The sequence below is a fragment of the Mesoplodon bidens genome (assembly GCF_964165515.1).
Source record: "Mesoplodon bidens genome assembly, chromosome: 3".
Taxonomy (NCBI): domain Eukaryota; kingdom Metazoa; phylum Chordata; class Mammalia; order Artiodactyla; family Ziphiidae; genus Mesoplodon; species Mesoplodon bidens.
Window position 1 is genome coordinate 102,106,266 of NC_138178.1, and position 14,503 is coordinate 102,120,768.

Here is a 14,503-nt window from a genome sequence, read left to right on the forward strand (position 1 = left end):
GCAATTAGGAAATTAAAATTGTGCAAATGTTTTAAAGTTTAGGATCTGATTTGGCAGCTTTGGCAATATTATTTTAGTATTTGCTATTATTTCCCACTTAAGCTAACCCTGGTTAGCCTAATTCATTTGAATGATTTCCTCTTCCAGAAGGAAACTTGTATTAGTTTCCTAGGACCATAGTAACAAAGTACCAGAAACTGGGTGGCTTAAAACAACAGAAATACAGTCTCTCACAGTTCTAGAGGCTGGAAAACCAAAACCAAGGTGTTGGCAGGGCCATGATCTTTCTGCAGGTTCTAGGCAAGAATCTTTCTTTCCTTGCCTCTTCCTAGCTTCTGGTGGCTCTGGCAATCATTGTCTTGTAGCTGCAGTACTCCAATCTGCCTCCATTGTCACATGGACTTCTACCCCATGTATCTATCTGTGTGCCCTGTCCTCTGATAAGGATATCAGTTATTGGATTTAGAACCCACCCTAATCTAATATGACCTCATCTAAACTAATTACATCTGCAAAGTTCCTATTTCCAATTACAGTCACATCCTGAGGTTCCAGGTGGATGTGAATTTTGGGGGGACACTATATAACTCACTATAAGACTAAAAATAATTTAGTCCACAAACTCTTAAAAGTGTAAATTATCACATTTTGGAGGGCCTATTTGAATTTATTAATACTGTAACTGTATAACCTCTGTGGTAAGCAACCTTATCTCTCCTACAGAACTGTGCTGACAAACTACCCAGGGATGTTCATAGTAACACTTTTTTGTAACAGCGACAAATGGGAACAGCCTAAATGCCCATCAATTAGGGACTGGTTAACTAAATTATCAAACATCCATGCCATGTATACTCTGTAGCCTTTAAGAAGAATGAGGTAGATCTGAGTGACAGACATGGAAGACATCCAAGATGGATTAAGTGAAAATACAAGTCAGTGCACAGTGTTTAATATGTTTCCACTTATGTAATAAACTTCTACAAATTAAACAATCCTACATTTATGTTTTAACGGATGACTATCTTTCAAAAGCACTTCAATAAACACAAAAGGTACTTATTGTTCTCCTTCAATTCTTCTGAATCCCACTTCATCCTTTTATTAGTCTGCTTGGGCTACCATAACAAAATACCACAGACTGGGTGGCTTTAACAACAGAAATTTAGTTTTTCACAGTTCTGGAGACTGGGAGGTCCAAGATCAAGGTGCTGGCTGATTCAGCTCCTGGTGAGAGCTCTCTTTCTGGCTGTAGACAGCCACCTTCTCATTGTGTCCTCACATGGCAGAGTGACACAGCAAGTTCTCTTGTGTCTCTTCTTATAAGGGCACTAATCCCGGTATGAGAGCCCTACCTTCATGACCTCATCTAACCCTAATTACCCCCCAGAGGCCCCATCTCCAAATACACTGGGGATTAGGGCTTCAACATATGAATTTGGGGAGGACAATCCTCCTTACAAAAAACTCAGGCTATAAAACAATGCGTTATTACGGAACCAATCGAGGCTTCTTAAAATTAGCACATAAGCAAAAATGCCACAAAGGACCTGGATTAGTCATTCAGATCCTTGGTGTAGAGACAGTTTAGCCCACCTCCAAGATAGCTGAAATTAATCACCAGCATGAATCCAGAGTAACCAAGCTTGAAGAAACATGTTAGGCTAGCAGTGATATATCATTATGACTTATGCTATGGTTGTCATTCTTAGCTTTTAATGGGATCTGTGGGAATGGCAATCCTCCCAGCTTCCTAAGCAAGGGCTGGAGGGAAGTGCTATAATGGGAACCTGTGAATTGCAGGTAAAATGTGAATGCACAACAGTCTTCCTGAAGTTAAAAAAAGGTAATTGCTAATGAAGAATGGTATTACTACCCAACATCTTTTCCCAGCACCATATTAGTTCATGTCACTGCTGACAGGTGCATTTCATGACACTGCAGAGCCATGAACCAGAAATTGAAAAATTTGTAATCTGCATAGAAATGATGCAGAAACCCAACAAGAACTAGCAAGGTAGGATCTTACTAAAAAAAAAAAAAAATTTTTTTTTCACTAAAGAGGTTTGAAAATGCAAACAGACAAAACAGAGGAAAAAGTTTCCTCTTGTTAAAACCCCATTACTGACACAGAATAAACTGCATCATGAATGGTGCAATAGTAAGGTGTTCCTTTTCAGAAGGCAATAATGATAGTAGAGTTAAATAACACAAATAAATGGAGATTGCAGTAGAAGTCCATTTTATTTAAGCTGCCAAAAGGATTAGGAGATTTTAGAGCACACTGGGGGAACTGGTTGGACCGCTGAGGATAGCCGAATAGATTTATTATAGGGACATTGTAAAATGGCAGAGACCAAAAACTTAAGACATAGCTGTAAAGCTTTTTTTCCTTTAAAGGGATCCCTTCTCGCAAATCTGGTTGTGTGAAATAGAAATTTCCTTGTTCAAGTTTCAATCCAAATGCAACTGCTCTGAAGAGAATGGCAGGAAGTATTAGAAATAGTCAGCTTCTCAGACTCCTAAAAGAGGTTGGGGGGTGGGGTGGCAGAGGCGGGGAAGATATTTACAAAAACAAATACCAAAACTGCGCAGGTGGCACAAATTGTAAAAGTCAAACAAGACAACTCATATGACCTGTGGAATCATGGTTTGCCTTCTCAGTTTCTTTAATTAAAATCATATTTGCTCAAAGCCACAAAGTAAAGGAAGTTTAACATTTATTTTTACAATTTCAGTATTTCTATTATTCTCGAATTCAAGTTTATCCCAGTGGGAGGCATAAAAGGAGGCTCTCAAAAACTAATGATTGCTTAAATTACTTTGTGTAAATTCAAACCATGTCATTTTAGAGCAACCAAACACTCTAGGTTAGTGGTTCTTAGTCCTTGCTGCAAAGGAGAATCACCTGGAGAGCCATACAAAAATACTGATGACCTTGCTCCATCCTAAGCAAATGAATTAGAATCTCTGCGGGTGTGGCCAAGGTATCAGTATTTTTTAAGGGCTCCCAAGATGAGTCTCCTTTGAATCTAGGACAGAACCATTCCACTTCTAGGTTTAGAATCATGTCATATAATTAAAACATTTATATTTCTCTAAATGCAAAAGTGGTACCCGCATAATGCAGAGAATTACTGAAAGTATGGAAAAGCACAATTTTAAAAAATGATATGAAATCCCATTATTCCTTTATGTGTTTATGATTTGTCTTCTATGAATATACCATATATGAAAGAATAATATGCAAAATACGTATTCCAAAAAAATACATTTTAGAACTAGAAGGTACCCTAAGAAGTTATCTGGTACAAGTCCCTTATTTTATAGATGAAGAAATGTAGGCCAAGAGAGTTCCTACCTCTCTTAGGAGTTCATTTGGAGTCAGGATTAAAATATGTTTCCCTTTACTTTTCTTACAAAACACATTTTTGTGCAAAAACTTGGATCCTCAAAAGTTTAATTCCAATTTGAAACTCCATTTCCATAAAGGATCTACTATTTCTAATGATATTCTAACAATCTTTAAAAAATATCAGTCAGATCTTTAAAGACTGCCTTCTTCTTTCTCTTTAATTCTAGCACGTATATAGCAAGTTGCGCTCTGTGTTCTATGGAACATTGATTCCATTGGACATTAACAGATGTGATAGAAAAAAAAAAGAGGGTTGTTATTCAGGCAGATTGGGAAACAAAATGAAAGATTATTTACTGAATCATTTCTTGTGGTTTTAATGTTATACCAGTAGCACCGAGAATCTCTGGGATGTATGTGCAGAATACAGTATCTCGAGCTTATCTGACCTTGGAACCTTTCCTCAGTTCAGTCTCAACATCTTCACGTCCTCTGGAACAAGTTTTTACCAAATAACACTATGAGGATTCCTAGAACAAAGGAATAAAAGACCTGGAGTACCCTTGAGACCAAAGAAACTTTGTTGTAGCTTAAAAAATTTTATAGCAAGTAGGAGAGCACTTTACAAGGGAAGGAATATATGATTTGAATGACAGTGACAGCAACATTGGTTATAAAAGGGAAAAAAACAGTAGACAACTTAAAAACCCAATAATAGATTTAATTATGATATAGGTATACAGCTGAATACAAAACCCAATCACTACGAATAATGTTGGAGATTAATGACATTAAAAAACACGTCATGCACTTGTGGCGAGCACTCTATTTAACCTCAGAACAAGCCTCGAAAGCAGGTACATATGGAAAGGTTTGAAACACAAAGAATCTAACTTGCCCAAAATCACGCAATTAAGTAAAGAAGCCAGAATTCAAACGGAGACCGTCTTTATCTTGAGCCCAAGAGCCTTAACACGCCCACAATGCCTCCTAGGTTTGCTGCGGAGCAGGGATAGTACTATCTATGTCGCAGGGTTACTGTGAGAATTAAATGAAATAATAGACATAAAGTTCCTGGAACACGGTGGACATTCAACACCCAGAAGCTACTAAATAACTCGCTCAAGGTCACACAATCCGTGGTGAAGCCAGGATTTAAACAGATATTTGAATCTTGTGCTCCCAGGAACGGGTAAGAGCTCCAGACGCTTTTCAGGGCTTCAACCCCTAATGGAGAGTCAGTATGGACTTCCCTCTGTCCCATAAAACGCACCTTAGAGGTGAGGGAACACCCAGCAGGCCTTCTTCAGAAAGGAGGATAGGCGCAGAAGACGCTTTAGGTAGCTTTATATTCGGCCTTTTTTTCCCTCCCACCTTCTGTAGTTCCGACCACACCCGTCAACCGCCTGACAATTTCCGGGACGGAAGTGACGTCTATACCCACGCGCCGGATGTGGACTTGCAGAGTGAGCCCCAGAAGTGACGGACGCCGTTGGGCTTGGGGCCTGGGTGCGTTTTGGTCGGGAGCTCTGCAGCTTTGGGAGGCGGCCGTTGCCATGACGGCACAGGGGAGCCTGGTGGCCAACCGAGGCCGGCGCTTCAAGTGGGCGATTGAGCTGAGCGGACCTGGAGGAGGCAGCAGGTGAGGTGCCTGGGCAAAGTTCGACATCAGAGCTCCCACCCCAGCAGTACCCCAGAGGAATAGGACCTGAACCCTCAGGCCCAACTCCCTGAAAAGGATGGGTAGCCCAGAAACGACTCCTGGGGAGCTAGCGACTTCTCTGCCATAGAGGTTTCTGTGACCAAAGGATGCTTATTTCATTCCTCCCTACAGGCAAGGGTCTGACGAACCCACGAGAGGGCCGGTCTAATCTGGGTAGATGCATCTGAGGATCTTTATTCCTGTGATTCGAACGGGAAATGTGGAATATGAAGTGTGGAAGGCTGCAACCTTAGTTTCTTGGTTTTGGTCTCTAGGAGCCGAAGTGACCGGGGCGGTGGCCAGGGAGACTCGCTGTACCCAGTTGGTTACTTGGACAAGCAAGTGCCTGATACCAGCGTGCAAGAGACAGACCGGATCCTAGTGGAGAAGGTACAGAGGTATAGATGTCACTATAGTCCTTGGGCCAGTCCTGACCTACACACCCACCCTCTTCTCCCACGCAGCACATGAATGTCTTACTGTAGATGGCCCTTATCCCGAATATTTGATAGCTAAACTGCTTGAGATTAGTGTGACATTAGTTGACATATCAGATCCAAAAGTGCTCAATAATTGTAAAACTAAAAGACGTTTGAACATAAGATATAAGGAAGTAGGTTGAAAATTAGCTAGTGGTAGCAATGCGTTCCAGTTCAAGTCATCTTTTTCTACTGGAGTTCCCTTATACCACGCAAGTAACCTGTCAGAACAGTCCGTTGGTTTTACCTTCAAAATAGATTAAAAATCTTAATTCTTATTGCTGTAATCTATCATCCTGGTCTAAGCCACTTCATCTCCTACCATTTTCCCCTTTGTTCACTCCTATAGTCAGAAGGGCCTCCTTGCTGCTCCTTAAATATGCCAGGCAAGCTTCTATTTCAGGCTTTTTGTACTTGTTCTTTCCTTTTCCCCCAGATACCTTTATGATTTGCTGTCTCATCTCTTTTCAGTCTCTCACATGTTACCTTCTTAGTCAAGTCTACCCTCATGGCACTCCCTGTCTTTTCTTACTTTATATTTCTCCATATCATTCATATATATTTCTCCATATAATTCATATATAGTTTACTTATTTTATTATCTCTCTTTTTACTCTTGTAAGCTCCATGAGAGCAAGATTTTGTCTCCCAAATCCCTCGAACAGTGCCTGGCACTTTCCTCTCAGCCTTAATATTGTTCAGTATTAAATGAACTTTGATTCATGAAATGCAGTGATTTTCACAACATGAAAATGACAGAGCTGTTGTCAGTGATTTTCTTGATAAGTGTCCTGTCATTTTTCATCTTGGTACATCAAAGCATAATATGAATAATACATGATAGTAAGGTATTACTAAAATGGCGTGATTTTAAAGGCAGATTGTTATAAAATATGTATTGTAGAACAATTCTGTTGTATGGATGATTTGATATTTAAACTCTCGGATAGGGACTTCCCTGGTGGTCCAGTGGTTAAGACTCCATGCTTCCAACGCAGGGGGCACAGGTTTGATCCCTGGTCAGGGAACTAAGATCCCACATGCTGCTCGGCAGGGCCAAAAAATTTTAAAAAAACAAGAATTCTGTAAATAAACTCTCATATAAATGATCTGTGTAAATGACAGATAAGGCAACTGTTTACACATATGGCCATTTATTCTTTTATGTGAATAAACCCAAATGGACAGGGGTATATTATTTTGTTTATATAGGTAGATTTACTTTAAATATTTTGTTTAGGATTTTTTTTTTTTTTTTTTTGGCTGCGCTGGGTCTTGGTTGCTGTGCACGGGCTTTCTCTAGTTGCAGCGGGCGGGGGCTACTCTTCATTGTGGCGCGCAGGCATCTCATCATGGTGGCTTCTCTTATTGCGGAGCACAGGCTCTAGGCACGTGGGCTTCAGTAGTTGTGGCACGTGGGCTCAGTAGTTGTGGCACGTGGGCTCAGTAGTTGTGGCTCATGGGCTCTAGAGCGCAGGCTCAGTAGTTGTGGCACGTGAGCTTAGTTGTTCCATGGCATGTGGGATCTTCCCAGACCAGGGCTCGAACCCGTGTCCCCTGCATTGGCAGGCGGATTCTTAACCACTGTGCCACCAGGGAAGCCCCTTGGATTTTTGCATTTAGGTTCATGAGTGATACTGGTCTGTAAACTTTTCTCATAATGTCATTGGCAGGTTTTGGTATTTATGAGGCCCCATATTACAGTAATGAGTTCATTTTTTCTACTCCGAGTTTGTATAAGATTGGCTTTATTTTTTCCTTAAATGTTTAGAATTTGCCAAGGGATACCATTTGGGCTTAATTACAGCGTTTCTTAAAGTTATAAGACTATTTAAATTTCCAACTTCTTACGCCGTTTAGGTAAGTTGTTATTTTTTCTAGGAATTTAGCCATTTCCCCAAAATTCATAATATTGATCACTTTAATATATGGAAGACCTATAGAGATGTCCCTTTTTTCATTCTTGCTGTTGAATATTTTGCTTTTTATTCATCAGGCTCACCAGTATTTTCTTAATCTTTTCGAAAAAACCTTTGGCTTTGTTGATTTTAAGAAAATTTCATTAATTTCTGCTCTCATTTTGATTTCCTTCCTTTCCATTTCCTTGGGTTTAATTTATTCTTTTTCTTACTTCTTGAAATAGATGCTTACTTTTTTTTTTTTTTTTTGTGGTACATGGGCCTCTCACTGTTGTGGCCTCTCCCGTTGTGGAGCACAGGCTCTGGACGCGCAGGCTCAGCGGCCATGGCTCACGGGCCTAGGCGCTCCGCGGCATGTGGGATCTTCCCGGACCGGGGCACGAACCCGTGTCCCCTGCAGTGGCAGGCGGACTCTCAACCACTGCGCCACCAGGGAAGCCCGATGCTTACTTTTATTTAGTCTTCTAATATGTATTTAAGGGTGTAAATTTCTCAGAGCTCTGTGTCCCACAGTTAACAATATTTCTGTTTTCCACTGAAATTTCTTCTTTGATTAGTGGATCATTTAGAGCACATTTTTTCACTCTAACACATAGGGGATTTTCTAGTTATCTTTTTGTTATTGATTCCTAGCTTAATTGCATTATAATCAAAGAATATGCTTTGTATGATTTGAGTTTTTTGAGAATTATTGACACTTTCTCCACAGCTCAGTAAATTGTCAGTTTTTGTAAATGTCCCACGTGTGTTTGAAAAGAATGTGATTTCTGCAGCTGTTGAGTGCAGTGTTGTTTGTCAATTGTTTAATAATATCATTCAGATCTTCTATATCTGGATTTGTCTGTTTGTTCTATTAGTTATTGAGGTATGCTAATCTACCACTATGTGGATTTATCTAGTTCTTCAGTTGTAGATGGGCCAGTGATAGATGCAGAAGTATAAGAACAAAAGTAGGGAAGCCTTTTCTTTACCGCAAGTCATGGGGAAAAATGGTATTTGGGAAACCCATGGGGAAAAAAAGAAATGGTGAAGATGCCTTATCTTTAGAAGAGCAAAGTGGGAGAAGGGCAGAGGTGGTGGAATTGAGGAGTCAGCTCACTCAGAAGCACAGAGTTGGGAATTGTGTTCGTTTGACTTTAACACCAGTGATATATAACGTAGGACTGAGGGTAGTGATCAGAGGTTAAAACTGTGTTTGTTTTAGCGCTGCTGGGACATTGCCTTGGGTCCCCTGAAACAGATTCCCATGAACCTCTTCATCATGTACATGGCAGGCAATACTATCTCCATCTTCCCAACTATGATGGTGTGTATGATGGCTTGGCGACCTATTCAGGCACTTATGGCCATTTCAGCCAGTAAGTATTCTTGAAATAATAATCCTCCCATAGCTTTAAGAATCAAAGGCAAATTCTTCGGCAGAACCCATTACGGGAAGTCTTTGGCATAGCTAGCTCTTGGCTAGTTGCAGTAGGAGGGTGTGCAGGGTGGTGATGGCAGTGGTGGTGGCATGGAGGAAATGGTGCTTGTGGGTTTTTGTTCACCTTTAAGGGTTCTATTTTTACTCTTACTATGGGACTGGACTGTCTGTGTTATATATATTAATATATGGACTGATTGGTATTGAAAAAAAAGTTGTTTTGGTGTTTGACACTTTCTGTTACCTCAACAGCTTTCAAGATGCTAGAAAGCTCAAGCCAGAAGTTTCTTCAGGGTTTGGTGTATCTCATTGGGAACCTTATGGGTTTGGCATTGGCTGTTTATAAGTGCCAGTCAATGGGACTCTTGCCTACACATGCATCAGATTGGTTAGCCTTCATTGAGCCCCCTGAGGTAAGGCAAAAGGAAAATTAAATTTGGGGTAGATGTAATGTACAGTAAGTAGTAGATCCATTTGATGGTGGGGGATCACCGTTGCTCTTAGAGCTCATTTCTTAAGAAATAAGATCCATTAGGAGTTTGGAAGTTGTTATATTTTAAAGATAAAGCAAAATAGAGCTTATGATTCAAGTATTAAGTACTTGATTCAGGAAGTTATTTCAGTACTCATTCACCATTAACCTATTCATTTTTTCTTTTTTCAGAGGATGGAGTTCAGTGGAGGAGGACTGCTTTTGTGAACCTGAGAAAGAAGCACGTGGTGCCTATGTATCTGGAGCTCATTTACAGCCGCCTTCATGCCCAGTGGCTCCTCCTCAGCATACCAACCCTTAACATTATCACTCACTGAGAAGGACCAAAAGGTCTCTTTTCTCCATGGTGAAGAGACAAATCCTAGAAAGACAATGTACATATCACTACAAACACAAAAAAACTGTACCACAACTCTTGACTGAAAATAAGGTAGAAAACTTTATTTATGTTTCCAGTAGAGAGCAAAACAACAAATAAAACCATAACTCTGTAAACAAAAGAGTGGTTGCTGATAAATCAAGAGCTACAGCAGCATCTCCTTTTAATAAATTAAATGGTTGAGAACAGTGCTTTAAAAAAAAGTTGCACAAGTTTCCCTTAAATCTATCCTCCTTAATATTTCACTTCTATTTAACACAAGCTGGGACATAAGAATTCTGTTGGAGATACTAGAGAAATGTGAGAAAATGTGAGAAACTAATGCTGAATTCAGGTTATACATGATGAAAAGAAAAATAAACCAGACCAAAAAAGCACATAAAATGCTTACAGGGTAATTGCTACTTTAATATCCACAAAAATGGATTTTTAACATGTTTAGGGAGAATGAGGATTGGCGGGATCTCTGGGGCCACAGTGTTCTGAGGCAACGGAAGATACAAAGTAGTGATCTTTCTGCCAAAAGGAACTTGGCACCTGTCAGACAGACGCTGCAATTCAAACTTAAGCTTTTAAGATAGCTATAAAAGGCAGAGGGCCAGCAGTTGGAAAATGAATATTGTCATAACCTGCCCTGGTAAAGTCATAGCTAAGACTTAAAAGCTGGATCTCTTCAAAAGGCAGGAGGAGGTCTTTCCTTTCTCTTCCCGCTTGAAACACAAAGCCCCTTCCCCTAAGGTGCATTCTCTCATCAAGTTTTCGGTATTGCTTTATTTGCAGTGATTAAAAGAGACAAGACACTTTGCAGACAATATAAGCAACACATAGACATGAAATGCCCTAGACAGAGATGAGTTTAAATCTGGCCTAATAACCACTTCCCCATGTAACAGTGATTGTGTTTTAGGGCCTAAAGTAGGGGCTGTATTAGTAGCCACTAATTCCATTATCCCTTTAAAGGATTCTTACAGAGCTCCAGCCACAAAAAGCTCTTCTAAAACTGACCTTACTTTCTGCCCATTTGGCCAGAGGTTTTGTGTAAATGTAAAGGAATTCCTGGGCAAGCTGACCTTTAGATCATGGGTCTTTAATAGCTTGGATCCTAGGGTACCTGTTCCACTACTGCTGGACTCAACTTAGCAATGGAGTGTTGCAATGAAAGTTGTAAACAATGCTTCTACCCTCTGCAGGAAGCAGCAGAAAAAAAAGACTTAGAAGATCTTGTCTGCTTTGCTACCTGACTGGGCTGGACACTGAGAGAAGAGCAAAGGGAATAAACCAAAATGACTCAGTTTCTTAAGCCATATTGAAGGGTTTTTCTCCTCTGTCCATAAGGGTCAGATGAATAGTCTGCAGACTACGGAGCAAGTCAGCTTGCTCCATATCCTACTGGTAATGAAAGAGTGGTACTGTTTATTATTAATAAAATGAAATTCAAAAGCAGACATGAATACAGGCAAGATAGTTTCTTGGAACACCCTATCTATCCTGTACAATAAATGAAGATTTCACATACATGAAATTACCACTCAGTCACACAGGGCAGTTTCCCTATGCTCGAAAAGCAGGTGTTTTGTGATCATTAAGTTAGCAAATAAAAAGCTAAGCTTGCAGAAGCAATTCCTTGACACATTTAGAGCTTTCTGAAAACAAAACAAATAGAAGACTGTTACCTTGGATAATCTCTTAGTTCAGATCCAAGTTTCTACGGTCAAAATGAAGAATAAAATTGAAAGGAAAAAAATGCTCATACTTAGTGCTGAGCTCCATGCCCTCAAGTCTTCAGTATGGCTGGCTTTGGGAATGAGTCCACAGGTTTCCTAATAAGTTTCTTGAAACAGGCCAATGCCAATTGCATGCCACTTCAGTGAAGTAGATAAGAAGAGTAGCAGCAGCTCAGTAACTTTGGCACTATGGAAGGAGTATGGCTATAAACTTCGAATTCCACTGCTGGATTCTCCCTTTGAAGGATAATCCAAAGGTTTTAGGAAAGGATTTTAGCCAGTCTTCCTAGTATGTTTGTTCTTATGATTTTTGATCTGTGCCTATAACCCAGAGGGCATAAAAGGGAGAAGGAAAGGAGAACCTATTGGTCAATATGCATCATCATCTGCATTTCTTAGATAACAGCTTATATATTTTGCCCATGTCGCACAGGTAACCACAGACTGCATTTATGTAAATCTTGATAGCTACCTTTTGGAGTTTGCTTAGTTTGTCCATTTGCAAAGAACCTGAAAGAAATAATTTTTACTCAACCTTTTAAAAAACAGTTCCCATGGTAACAGTGCCTGTATTACAATCCTAACCACAGGATGGGTTTGAGAAACCGCTGAAATATACAACACAGTATGTTATGTGTACTTAAACATATTTTGGGGGAATCTTATTTTGGAGGAAGTAGGGGCTGCCGTTTCATGTTTCAGTTTTTATATAGTAGTACCCTAATGTAAAATTAGAGTCCTGGAGAGCAGTGGATACACTTGACGAAAATTTTCATCTTGGCTTGCCACGGATGCCTCCACAAAGATGTGAGCTCCCCATGTACTTGGCCATGAATTCTTTAGTATGATGAGGCTGTGTCTCTCTGGCTGTTACCCCCATGGTGTCATCATTGAATCATGACTTCTGAGACTCATCTTTAATGTTAGATGTGTACTTGTCTTTTGTCTTCAGTTGAATTTCTAGCATCCCCTTTGCCAATTCATTTTATTGGTTTAGCTTGTTAATTCTAACTTGCCTTTATCTGGTACAGGCATGCCTTCTAGGACTTGAGCGTTGTTCTGAGGTTGAGGGAATATCTGCTTCTTTAAGGACAGCAGGTCATATGGTAGCAAAGAGCAGATCTGCTTGTACTTTTCTGCACAAGTACTTGAGGCTCAGCTCGTTAAGAGTTCAGCGTGACGTACACAGAACACAGGTCTCTAGTTGATGGGAGTGGTAGTAAAGAGCTGGCACTTCCATGGAGGATGGAAGCCTTTTTGGAAAGGTGAGGCCCAGCAGAGTCATTCAGGGGTAGATTATGAATAAATGGTGATCACTTCACTGCCCCCACCTCGGACAAGAAGGACTCGCTCTAGTCCTTCGGTGAGCACTTCTAGGAACTCCATGTCTTCAGAATTTGTCAAGGAGACAAAATAGGCAGGAGAAGAGCACAATTTAAAACCTGGCATCATGATAATCTGAGTTTATCTGACTACGAAGCTGCAAAATCAACATGCTTGTTTTAATTATTATATATTCAGAACTGGAGAAGTCTGAACTCTGGATTCAGTCTAACTCTGAAGTAATCTGGGGATCTAGCCTCTTTGCATAAATAATACAAGACTCTCTCCCATTTGTTAGATTTTTTTTCTAAATGTTATTTTAAAATGGGGGAAACCCAGAAGTAATGTGTTACTACTACATAGCAAATAAGGCAGAAAGAAGAAAAAGCCACAATGGGGCAGCCTGTAAGATTCCAGGAGAGAATCCCAGTAATTTCCAAGTGAACCTGCTCAAGTTAGATTTTTTCTGCCAGTTCTTTTTTCTTTTTTTCTTCAAATATAGTTGATTTACTCTTTGTTTTCTTTTAACCTCTTTTCCTTAATGGCACTGGTGGGAATGGACCTGTCTGTGCCATTGAAGTGCTGAAGGGGTCCCATAAAAACAATCCTGGAATTAGGGTATGAAGAAGAACTTTTCCCCCTCAGAGGAGATTCCACTTCAACTGCCTCTCCCCTAACTCCATCCAAAAGAGAGAGGCTTTGCAAACTGGGCAGAGCCTGGAAAGGAGAAGGGCTGTGGGTGTTCCATCTCTAGGACTGTCAGAAAGGGTTCTATACACTGAATGTTAAAAGTCATGTTGCAAATATGCCACCTAAAAAGTCCCTTTAGGGTTCAGAGAGAACATGTTATACCCAACTCCCCTGAAGGAGAGTAGTTATCACTAAGTAAGGATCCTTGCCTGAGACTTTTTTAACAGTCTTCCCTCCTCAGGAGAGGAAGTCATAGACAATGACTTTTACAGTTACTTAGTGTCCCATCTAAAACAGAGGCTAAGGGCTTCCCTGGTGGCACAGTGGTTGAGAGTCAGCCTGCCGATGCAGGGGACACAGGTTCGTGCCCCGGTCTGGGAAGATCCCACATGCCGCAGAGCAGCTGGGCCTGGGAGCCATGGCCGCTGAGCCTGCGCGTCCGGAGCCTGTGCTCCGCAACGGGAGAGGCCACAACAGTGAGAGGCCCGCGTGCCGAAATAAATAAATAAATAGATAGATAGATAGATAACTAACTAACACAGGCTAAGATTTTCCCTACTGGAAGTTTTGCTCTCGGAAAGGATACAGTTTTCATCACCCTCAGGGTTTCGGGGTGGCCCTGGCATATTCAACAAAACCAGCTTTGCTTCATGGGACTTGTTAACTATAACCTCATTGAGCTTCACTGCTGTATGCATCCGCCTCACGTTGGAATGGTCCCTGGAAGGGGAGCGTGGTGGGGAAGAAACAGGTGGGTTAAGGCAAAGAGAAAATTAGGCATATCGTCAACTTTAAAAAACTTGAGATTTTAGAGATTTTTTGCTTTAACTATGATTGATGTAATGAACAAATGATTGATTGCCTTATAATATTGATATCATGGTTTTCTCATTCTACATTTGCTTGTTTTATACCAGGAACACAGTACGGACAGGAAGAAAGATGGTTAGCTTGTGTACAGTGTTAATTGGTAGCTGATATGCATAGGCAAACAATAGAAAGATGGCTGGATTTGGGGT

General features: G+C 40.5%; 3 protein-coding genes across 6 annotated transcripts in view; 1 reads left to right on the forward strand and 2 right to left on the reverse strand.

The window, feature by feature from the left end:
* Window positions 1-4,764, reverse strand: part of KATNBL1 (katanin regulatory subunit B1 like 1) — a 66,124-nt gene extending 61,360 nt beyond the window's left edge. Inside the window, exons 1-2 of the mRNA XM_081230206.1 lie at window positions 4,629-4,764; window positions 3,805-3,885 (exon numbers count right to left, since the gene is read on the reverse strand). The gene's annotated coding sequence lies outside the window, so the exon portion shown is untranslated. The remainder of the gene's footprint in view (window positions 1-3,804; window positions 3,886-4,628) is intronic.
* A 46-nt stretch (window positions 4,765-4,810) lies between these two features.
* EMC4 (ER membrane protein complex subunit 4) lies at window positions 4,811-9,868 on the forward strand. Of its 2 annotated transcripts, XM_081230207.1 has the most exons (5): window positions 4,811-4,997; window positions 5,333-5,447; window positions 8,660-8,813; window positions 9,128-9,288; window positions 9,540-9,868. In XM_081230207.1, the coding sequence occupies exons 1-5, from the start codon at window positions 4,912-4,914 to the stop codon at window positions 9,573-9,575; spliced, it is 552 nt and encodes a 183-aa protein (XP_081086333.1). In that variant the 5' UTR covers window positions 4,811-4,911; the 3' UTR covers window positions 9,576-9,868. The 2 variants fall into 2 exon arrangements, with proteins under 2 accessions (XP_081086333.1, XP_081086334.1); XM_081230208.1 differs by lacking the exon at window positions 9,128-9,288.
* The window catches only part of SLC12A6 (solute carrier family 12 member 6), an 88,529-nt gene continuing 83,809 nt past the window's right edge, over window positions 9,784-14,503 (reverse strand). For all 3 annotated transcript variants that reach the window (XM_081230203.1, XM_081230202.1, XM_081230204.1), the window contains 2 exons: window positions 14,071-14,204; window positions 9,784-12,859 (listed from right to left, as the gene is read on the reverse strand). In XM_081230203.1, the coding sequence (XP_081086329.1) occupies window positions 12,768-12,859; window positions 14,071-14,204 (226 nt within the window). In that variant the 3' untranslated portion in view covers window positions 9,784-12,767. The remainder of the gene's footprint in view (window positions 12,860-14,070; window positions 14,205-14,503) is intronic.

Excerpts from the sequence above, each read along its gene's own strand:
- EMC4 (XM_081230207.1), top strand. The coding sequence starts at position 4,912 with ATGACGGCACAGGGGAGCCTGGTGGCCAACCGAGGCCGGCGCTTCAAG. Across the intron at positions 4,998-5,332 it reads GGACCTGGAGGAGGCAGCAG|GAGCCGAAGTGACCGGGGCG; the intron begins GTGAGGTGCCTG and ends TTTGGTCTCTAG. Across the intron at positions 8,814-9,127 it reads ACTTATGGCCATTTCAGCCA|CTTTCAAGATGCTAGAAAGC; the intron begins GTAAGTATTCTT and ends TTACCTCAACAG.